At 43.7% G+C, this 10,000-nt stretch overlaps 1 protein-coding gene across 4 annotated transcripts in view; it reads left to right on the forward strand.

The window, feature by feature from the left end:
• Window positions 1-10,000, forward strand: part of LOC143026524 (uncharacterized) — a 223,641-nt gene that overhangs the window by 197,854 nt on the left and 15,787 nt on the right. For 3 of the 4 annotated variants that reach the window (XM_076187066.1, XM_076187069.1, XM_076187067.1), the window contains 4 exons: window positions 26-2,050; window positions 3,084-3,226; window positions 6,765-6,953; window positions 8,008-10,000. The exon at window positions 8,008-10,000 is cut by the window's right edge and continues 1,401 nt beyond it. In XM_076187066.1, coding sequence (XP_076043181.1) covers window positions 26-2,050; window positions 3,084-3,226; window positions 6,765-6,953; window positions 8,008-10,000 — 4,350 coding nt within the window. The remainder of the gene's footprint in view (window positions 1-25; window positions 2,051-3,083; window positions 3,227-6,764; window positions 6,954-8,007) is intronic. The other variant, XM_076187070.1, reaches the window with a different exon arrangement.

Below are 10,000 nucleotides of genomic sequence, written 5' to 3' on the forward strand. Positions count from 1 at the left end.
GCCTGTTGTGGTGGTTGTCATCTAGGTTCGGATCCCCACACCTTGGAAGGTTTCGGATTCCTTCTCGACCCCCCAGAGAACACAAGTCATCTGCACGCCCAAATAGAGAATACCCGAATCCCCACCCAGTCTGATCACACAAGACCCCATCTCGCCCACTCAGATCCCCACAGGCCTCGACCCTCAAAGTTCGACCCCAGAAGACCCTTCTCACCAGAGACTGAGTCCCGTAAACCCTTCTTTTCTTTGTTCGATTCCCGAAGGCCGATCAAGTCAAAGTTTGATCCTAAAAGGCCATTCCAGTCGATATTCGATTCAGGAAGGTTTTCCTCGTCTGACCATTCTGAACATCCCTCTGATTCACCCGAACTGGCAGAGCCCCATAGCACACCATTTGACTTCTCAGAGGGCCATGAAACTCCATTTGGTCACCCAGAAACCCCAGGGGGTTCGTTTGACCCATCAGAAAGCCCAGATGCTCCGTTCCATCTACCGAAACACCCTGACACTCTATACGACGTGGCGGAGTACCCAGATACTCTATATGATTTGTCAGATTATCCTGGACCTCTTGATTATCCAGAAATTTCAGAAACACACTTCGGTCAGCCGGAATCAAAGGATGGTCAACCAGGTCTTGTACATCCAGAGGACACAAGGACTCTTGTTGAAGAGTATGAGGTGACATTGCCTCTTTTGATAGACCCTGAAACCACGGTGTCCTATTTCTTAGAGGGTACTATACCAATCTCCGAAACACCAAAAACGGTTACGCCGTTCTTGATAGAACTGGAGACAAAGAGTCCTACCCCCATAGATTATGATTACGCAACAACTGGTTTCACAGAATCAGAGGTCCTAGATCCCTTCTTCATAGAACTGGAACCAACAAAACCAGTAACCACAAGCTTCAAGACGACAGTGGCCTTCCCTGATGATTCTGGAAGCGGCAAACATCATTTCGTAGAATCAGATATCCTAGAATACCCTGATGGCATACCGGAGGTTACAAGACCTCTTATTTTTGAGTTAGAGCCAACTAGACCACTCTTGACAGAAACAGAAGCAGTTGGTGCTTTCGAAACCGAAAGCGCCTTGCATACTTCCATAGAGTACGAGGATGCAACAATATCTCTCTTCAAAGAATTCGAGACTACTGAGACTGCATTCAGAGGAACCGAAGCCACTCCTCTTTTCATCAGTTCAGATTTTGCAAGGCCCCTACCAACAGATCCAGAAACTGAAGCGCCTCTTTTGGGAGATGTTTTCTTTACATCTCTTTTTGTAGACACGGCAATTACAACACACTTGTTGAATGAATTAAACACATTGAGAGACACATTTATCGGAGAGGTCAGCACGCCTCTGATATTGGAATCAGGTGTTACAAGATCTTTGTTTATAGATTCGGATATTGCTAGCCCCGTGCTAATAGGATCAGATGCTACCAGAATTCCATCTATAGAAAAAGAAATCATAAGTCCTGAATCAGAATTCCTGAGTCCTTCTGCCAAACTTCCAGAAACATTTGAAGATACACAAGATCCTCAAGAAAGCCCAAGAGCCTTCCACCACCCGGAGGACTCCCGAAAATTCCCCACTCATGCTGTAGATTTTATTGATAAGGCTACAGATTCGGAATTGGCTGTAACCGAAGATAAGGACTTAGGTGTTTCTTTCGAGTTATTTGGCAGACAGCCTAAGGACTCGAGTGGAACTCTGAACGAAACAAGTGATTCAAGGCAATCCTTCAGCCATTCAGTTAGCGTTGAGAAGTCTCAGAGCCATTCGGTTAGTACGGAACACTCACATAGCCATTCAGAGAGTGACAAAAAACAGATAGATCCTGCACAGGGGCTGAGGGAATCTGCTGACCAGGCAGGCGATAGTCTGAGGGAACACTTCGACCAATTCGAGGGGCTTCTTTCTCGCTATGGCCAAACTGGAGAGGCGGGTCGGGGCCAAAGGCTGGGTGCACGTTTCAGCATTGGGGCTCGACATAATCTTGCCACAAAGATCATGAGCAATGGGGTCGAAGTAATTGTAGCGGGTAAGTGCATGAAACCCAGATGTAACTAACTCACGGTCTGGCAATACATTCTTCTCATTCATCATCCTTACTAATTCTTGGCTATTGCCTGTACCTTGATTGTTTTTAATCACCTAAACCGGTCCTATCGGTTTTATTGGCTCCTATCTCAAATCAAGACAAAAAATATTTTCTAAATTATGCGGTGTCTTGCCAAAGTTCTTTGTGCTTCCTTTTCGGTATTTGTCATTTACAGAATTTCCTCGTTTTGGGCTTCAAATTCATACTGTTCAGAATTCGGTTCAATAACTTTTTAATCACATGAAAAGCAAAAGAATATAATTTACAATGAAATTTCTGGTTCTAAACAGCAGTATTGTAATCCGGTATTGCTTAATAGTATTTCATTAATCCTATGACGATTTTGCCTTATTGTTATCCTACTTATTATTAAGTGATTTTATTCATTTAAGGGAAACTCCTATAGATATCAAAGGAATAAAATTATCTCGACTAACCTTTTAACATTTATGTTAGATTATTATGTTAATTTTTGTTCCCGAGGGTAAAATTCTTTAATATGAGAAAACTTCCTAAACACGTTAAGGGGTCTAGGTTTTTCCTACTACTCGGATGAAAAGGAGGTTACTTACCAAATCACAACTTTGATCATTAAAAAGTAAAGCCTTAAATATGTATATCCCATTAATTTTCATTAACATGCACGCCGAGTCCATAAACTAGAATTAAGTCCAAATCATAGAATAATGTAAAAATGATAACTGAAAATTAACCAAAACACGAGCGGTAAAGCCCTGAAACAATAAAGCAGAGTTAAGATATTGGCTCAATTATTTGTAGGTAACGAAGCACATTGAGCGAAGTTCTTTATTTCATCACTCTTTTTTATTCTGCACATGGTATTGCTATGACTTTATCATTGTCATTAATATTATTTCAATGAATAAAAATTCAAACTAACATCTTTGAGAACAAGTCTCTACAATCCAATGCTTCCAATACCTTCATTGTAATCTTGTGGCTGATTTTATAGGAGACAAGACGGGATCTCATCTGTCGCCGGAGCAGACTGCCTCCGAGGACTTCGACAAGCTCCGCCGTCCTGTTACCCTGCCACCCTCGACAGTGTCTGACCATGTCATGCTCTTCGCGTCTCACGAAGACAAGGGACACAAGGTAAGCGAGAGGAAGGAGAAAAAGACTCAGTTACATCGTTGAAGATAGATTGGAGATTATCGAACCAACCTATCCGTGGCATATTGAAACCTGGTAATTAAATCTTAGGAAAACTTAAACCATTCCATCTCAGAAACTGTTAGGAGGACCTACTGTATTGCAACCCTCCTGTACTCATGATCCCAGGACTCAATTTTTTTTTTTTTTTTTTTTTTTTTTTACGTTCTAATAACGAGAGATACTTGAACAGGGTTATGTGGGAACAAAACTTACAGTATTTTTGTGTCTTCTATGTGAATGAAATAGACTCTCCAGCTAGAGCATTCTGTAAGATACATCACCTAGTTGATCAAATTAGTCTCTTCACCCCAGTAAAGCATATCACATCCTGATGTAAGGCAGTTTCATGAATTTAAAGGAAGGTCCTCAGATGAAACATTTCACCTTAAAAAGCAAACTTAATATCGTTTGTTGTGGAAAAACTTCAGATAACTTTATTTAGATAAAAAGTGGTCCTGAGGTTGATCTGTTTCAAGGACTCTCCTGTTCACTCATTTAATTTCCCAATTCTTTTTTATTTTATATTCAGTAAACGTTTTTCCTGTGTCAAAAGTCCACAAAAACTTTCACAGGATAAAATCAGGTACAAGAAGAAATTGTGGTTTTAGATTCATTTAGGTTCGAAGTTTTAAGATTCAATTGAATAAACACCTAAGCATTATGTTGCATTCCCTGGCAATCGTTTGGTCCGCTATTTTATTAACTTCTTCGTTTAACTATCTATTCTTAGCATCTGACCTAGTTATGGACCAAGAGGTCTCCTGTCGGTATGTTCTTTCTTTGTAATCCATTATAATTACCGTCTGGGCATAAACTCCCCACTCTGTTCCATCAACTCATGCTATCCCTTGAACTCCCATTAGTCCAAGAAAAAGCGACACGTCACCATGACAATGACGACGACAAGGGAGAGCTTCCTGATGTCTTCAAGAATGGAGACTGGTTCCGAAGTAAAAAATCACCACGCCGAGTCAACGCCCACTGATGACGTCAAAGTATCCAAAACAGAGTCTCCTGAAGAACTGGAAAGGAAACCTGCAAAATATAGAAAACTCAGAGAAGAAAGAAACAAGACATCAAATGAGGAGGATGTAAAGCTTCATGCTATGAAAGAAAAAAATCCTCGTAATGGAGAAGTTAAGAAAGAGGAACTCAAGAGTTCAAGCGAAATGGGAAGAGAGCTTCTAAGGGGAAAAGAACCTAAATTTTTGGTAGAAGAAAAAGAGTTCCACCAGAGGATGGACAATAAAGAAGAAACCAATATTTCGAGAAATATGGGCGAAGAACTTCGCCAGGGACGGAGACAAACTCTAGGGGTCGTAGTTACCCGACCGGAGTTGGTGACCAAAACCTACCTGACAACGTTCACGCCAGTCCCGGACAAGAACTGCAAGAAAGTTGAACCTATGATCCAGTCCCGCACGCGTGTCACCTCCAGTATCACCACGCGCTTCTTCCAGAAGCCCGTTGTAGCGGCGTTGCTAGGAGAGAAACCCTCTGTTCCTTCTACTTTGCCCTCATCTTCCTTTGATCCTGATTCTTCTATTCAATCTCCCCGCTATACCGATTACTCTAATCCTTCCAGGCACTCTTCGAGATTGCCACTTTTTTCTTTCAAAAATCCTATACCCTCTATCTTTATTAAACCATCCTCTTATCTTTCTTCTTCTTCTTCTTCTCCTTCACTCCTCCTATCCTGGGCCTCTACAGACCCCGACTATACCTTCACCACCCTACAAGCGCACTACTTCATCGCGCCGTCGACCCTCTTCGATCCTCCCACCTCTACCTGGTTTCTCCCTCAGGTAAAGAGAAAAAAAGGACAGAGTTTTGTAGAACGAGTAGCCACGGCTTCCACCACAGCACCTCAAGAGGACGCGACCACAAATCTTGTTGGTGGTCACTTTCTCCAATACCGTCCACTGCCGCCACCACCACTGTTGCCATTGCCATCGACACTATTTTAGTATCAGAGCAATTTAGCACTTCCTTAGTATTGCTATTTTCACTAGCCGTCTCCTACTGCAAACACCATCAGTATGGTACCATCACTGCTATCATCACCACCAATAGTGCTGTCACCACCACACCTGCTTTTACCAGAATAGATTTTGTAAACCACCAACAATGTTAACACCATCACAAAGACCAGTACTCCAAATGCTGACAATTACCATTTTTCCTTACCACCTACCAATTATATCACTTCCACAACCAACACTCATGCCACTGACCGCAGCCATATCAAAAAAATTATTCCATTCCCTATTATTGTCCCAATATATACACTCACACTGACTCTTATAGGAAACCCTTAATTTATTCAATGCCGTGGTGCACTATATACATTTTATTTTTACAAGAGTCGGACAATTTTCACTCACATTGTGTGAGGAGTCATCCCATCCTGTCTTGCTACTGGCCAAGATCGGTAAGGACGGGAAAGTGAGGTCATGGTCATCTTCATGAATGAAGGACGAACATTTTCCCATCCTAAACAAAGTTTCGATCGACGAAAACCCTGACTAGACACCGTTTAAATGAATAAAGTAATTGTCTGATTTTTGCCGAAGCAAAATCCCTACGACACGCCAGGGTACTAAAGAGGTTATGAACTACCCAATTCAGTGTCACAACCATCCTAACATCCATTACATTGCGGCGACCACAAACAAGACCTTTAACGCAGACTTCATTAATACGTATCTTAACTTACCAGACTGACTGCGACAAGTACAGATCTTCAGTCACCAAACGACGTATATCAGCCATGAAGCACGCCGATTTAATTTCCAGAATCTGAAATGAATTTATCCCCAATGAACAGACAAGAAGAGCAAGTGTGGATAATGTGGATAGTGGAGTTTCCGTTCATTGAGAGGGAAGATCTCTTTGTATATAAGCAAAGATTTCTCCCAGACTTTGGACCATATGCCCATGAAAAGAATCAGTTAATGTACAGCTCCTGAAGCACTTGAAACACGGGAGTTGCAATGACACACCAATTACTTTTTTTTCAAAGTTTGTTGTTATTAGAGTAATTTGCATTCTAGTCACCATACTAGACTACATCATAAACATCCTATCCTGCACTGCTTTTCCGAATTCCAGTCTTCGGATTAGAGCCATTTGCATGGAGCCATTTACACTTTACCCAAACCGCTTTTTATTCAGCACAAAAGTCCCCTTCCCATCACCCTGTTCTCTATATATCCTATATCATGTAGATCCTATTACTTACTGATCCTTAAGATGTGTCTGATATGTTTATGGATTTCAAAGTTCGTGATATAAAAAAAATACATTTGAAATTCTAATCTTGCTTTTTTTCCTTCTTTTTCCTCATTTACCTTTACCATCATATCACCAACCCATTCCTACCACCATCCTCACTTCCACCATCACAATACACACAACCTACATCCTTCCCCCATCACCCCATACCATCCTCACCACCTTTCCCACCACATCAAAACAGGTGACCCACATGCCCAGCTTTGACGATGGTGCTGTCCATCACCAGACGACGACCTATTTCACAACCTACACCTACTACAACACCATTCTGGCTGCTAACCGACCCTTCGTCATCACCAGCAAGTCTACTGCGAGTAATATCGTCACTGTAGCCTTTGAAAATGCTCAAGATCTGTTCGAAAGTACTCAGGTGAGTTAGTTGGTCATGTTTAAAAGGAGATTGCCATGGGAGGTTTAGAAAGACCTCGTCGAGAGATTAAACAATTTCTTACAGGGTGGGGGTCCTGAGAAAACTTAAATATAAGATTTCGGTGAACTCAAGGGGGGCTTGGATAGGAACAAATAAATAAAAGGGACTACAAAAGACTTCATGTGGTTTCAAGATTATTGAAGACATGGAGTAGAGGACAGAGAAATAAGCAGGAGAGTCAGGGTCCCAGGTTGGTGGAGGGAGGTGAGAAGGAGAGGAATGATACCCAAACAAGGGAGAGGAAGGTAAAAGAAATATGAGCCAGTCAAGCAAAAAGGAAGGACAAGGCAAGACCTGGAAAGAGTGGAAGAGGCGAATAAGATAACCCAAGGATGTAAGGAAGAGTGGTACGAGCTTCAGACACTGGAAGGCGTGACAAAGGGGAAGAAAGGGAATCACCAACTAAATAATAAGATGACAGAAGAAAAGGGAAACAAGAATTTTAAAAAATGGGGGAAAAACAAGATATGATAAGAGGGCAATTATGATTTTTATAGTTTTAACTAGCCAATGTGATAAGTGCCAATTTCCAAGAGAAATGACTATAGAGCAAAGAAAAGAGAGTTCAACAAAAGACAAGATGAAGAAATGACGCGGCTCGAAAGGATGTCCTTTTTTTTTAGGGGGGGGTTGTAGTAAACTAGCTTAGCTTCGCTTGTTGGTTCCTGCAGTAGGAGTACTCTGTCTCGCTACATTGCCTTCTCTCAAAATAGGCTGGCGATGGACAAGGAAGACCCTTCATCCACGAGGTACTAAGATGGGTGGGGCGACAAATGGGTTTTGGATTTATGCTTTGACTCGGCTGAGAGGACAGAACTCCATTTTCAAGCGTTTTCCTCTCATCTGACGTTACATAAAATTGAATATATAAAGTGCGTCACTGACACAATTCTAGTCCCCGTGTTTGTTTCATGCACTTACATTTGTGTAACCACAAATATGTTTCTGACTGCTTTTCCTAAATATTCTTACCTTTACTTTTGTCCCCATACAGGTGGTATTCGACACGCAGACCTACTACACCACCAAGACCTTTACGCGCACTGTTCTTGAGGATGACCTTGAGAAAGTGGTAACATCAACAGAGGTATTGGCACAGGTGGTAATTACAGAGGCGCCAAAGCTGGCAACAACAAAAGTGCAGACAGCAATCGAAACTACCAGAACCTCCCTGATTACCAAGACCTACTTTACAACACTTACTTACTACCAGACACGTTATGAAGGAGACCAGACGATCGTCCAGAGCAGTACCACTGTTTCCTCTGAGCTCGTCACGCAGACATCCATAGTGTCACCAACTTCAGTAACTCACTCAGGTATTTTCTCCACGATCGCAAATATACCTCACTCTCCCGTCCAACCGTCCTTCATAGATGAGGACGATACGGATAAGTTCGTCATTTTTGCCACAAAGACCTACTACACGACTTCGACCTACCTGACAACCATTTTAGAGGACAATGAGACAATCACCTCCTCTCACATTGAAGTCACCTCTAATGTCGTGACCGAGAAAGTCACATCGATGACCTTGGACGAAGAAGTCCTCTCATCGCTAAGAGGCACAATCACGACTAATGTAGGCATCCACCCAACGACATCGGTGTCGGTGGCGAGTCCTCAGACCCTCCAGTACGTCAAGATTGGCAATAACTTGTACAAACAAGTCAGGACGTTCTTCGCTGATTATACTGATGTGGAAACTCTTGCCAACGGCGACCGTACCACCGTGACTAAGACCAGGACGAGGGTCCTTACGTCGACAATATCTACCACATCGGTGCCGGCCACTCTCCTCGTGAGCCCTACAGTGGCATTCGGGGTAGACTCCACTCTCTCATCCTTCGGCAGTGTCTCCGGAGACTCAGGCATCCAACTAGAGCCGTCTTACATTACGACCCTGAAGGACACTTTCCTCTCCTCTGAAGCCACGCCTCCAGAGACCTCATCCTCACTACAAGCAACAGTGCTCATGGAAAAAGATGACGATGAAGATGACTCGGACACTTTTGTCGTCAGCGATTCGACGACCTCGGCAACACTGGTTGTCAAGCCTACTGAAGAGGTTTCAACTTCTGTCCTGACAGGACAGACTATCGTCTTTTTCAGTGAAGGACAGACCGGAGTGTCCTTGGCACCGTCCTCTACCCTCGGGGGTGAACCCAGCTCAACAGTTGCTCCGGTTCTCCTTGAAAGCGCCATTGACGAACCAATCATCTCAACATCTGTTATTGACTATACGACCGTCCTTTCTGGCGTCGATGGCATTTTCACAACCTTGACTCCTGGAAATACAATTGTCATTGTGTCAACTCTAGGCAAGGAGCCAAGCACTTTACCGCATGTGTTACCCACTGCACGGCCAGGTGTGTTACTTCCTGTAGGAGGAGCCGCAGTTCCATCTGTAGCTGAAGCTGCTGCCGGATCAAGTGCAGCTACGGGTTCCAGCGGCCTATCGGGCAGCTTCACGGACAGCTCTGGAGGCAGCGGCCTCAATCTTGATATCGGTCCGATGATCTCCGCCGTTGCCGGCATAATCCGGGATAACCTCAACAACGCTGCCGCTGCAAAGAAAGACGAGCCCCGAAGGAAGACAGTCAGTACGCCAGTACGACCGCCTATCGCCGTCATCGCCCAGCAGCGGGATCACAACTACATCCCAATCGGCGGCTTTGGAGCGTCCCTCAGCAGTTCGCGGGAACATACAACAGAGCCGGAGCATGGTTTCATCCCATTACACAGACCGGACGTTCAGGCCCGCTTCCCACACGCTCCACCAGAGGGTCCTCCTCCCCATCACCACCAACTGTCCGGAATCCACTCCGACACTGAACCAAGCCATGATTCTGGGTTCATCAAGATTGTTCCTGGAATTTCGACATCCGATCAACCAGGACACTTCGGGGTAGATATCGAGAACCTGAAGGAGAACTTCTCTCCACCCCAGCACACAGAACACGGGTTCACCGCTCTAACCACAACGT

The sequence above is a fragment of the Oratosquilla oratoria genome, chromosome 6 (genome assembly GCF_046742065.1).
Source record: "Oratosquilla oratoria isolate Oo_2021 chromosome 6, ASM4674206v1, whole genome shotgun sequence".
Classification (NCBI taxonomy): domain Eukaryota; kingdom Metazoa; phylum Arthropoda; class Malacostraca; order Stomatopoda; family Squillidae; genus Oratosquilla; species Oratosquilla oratoria.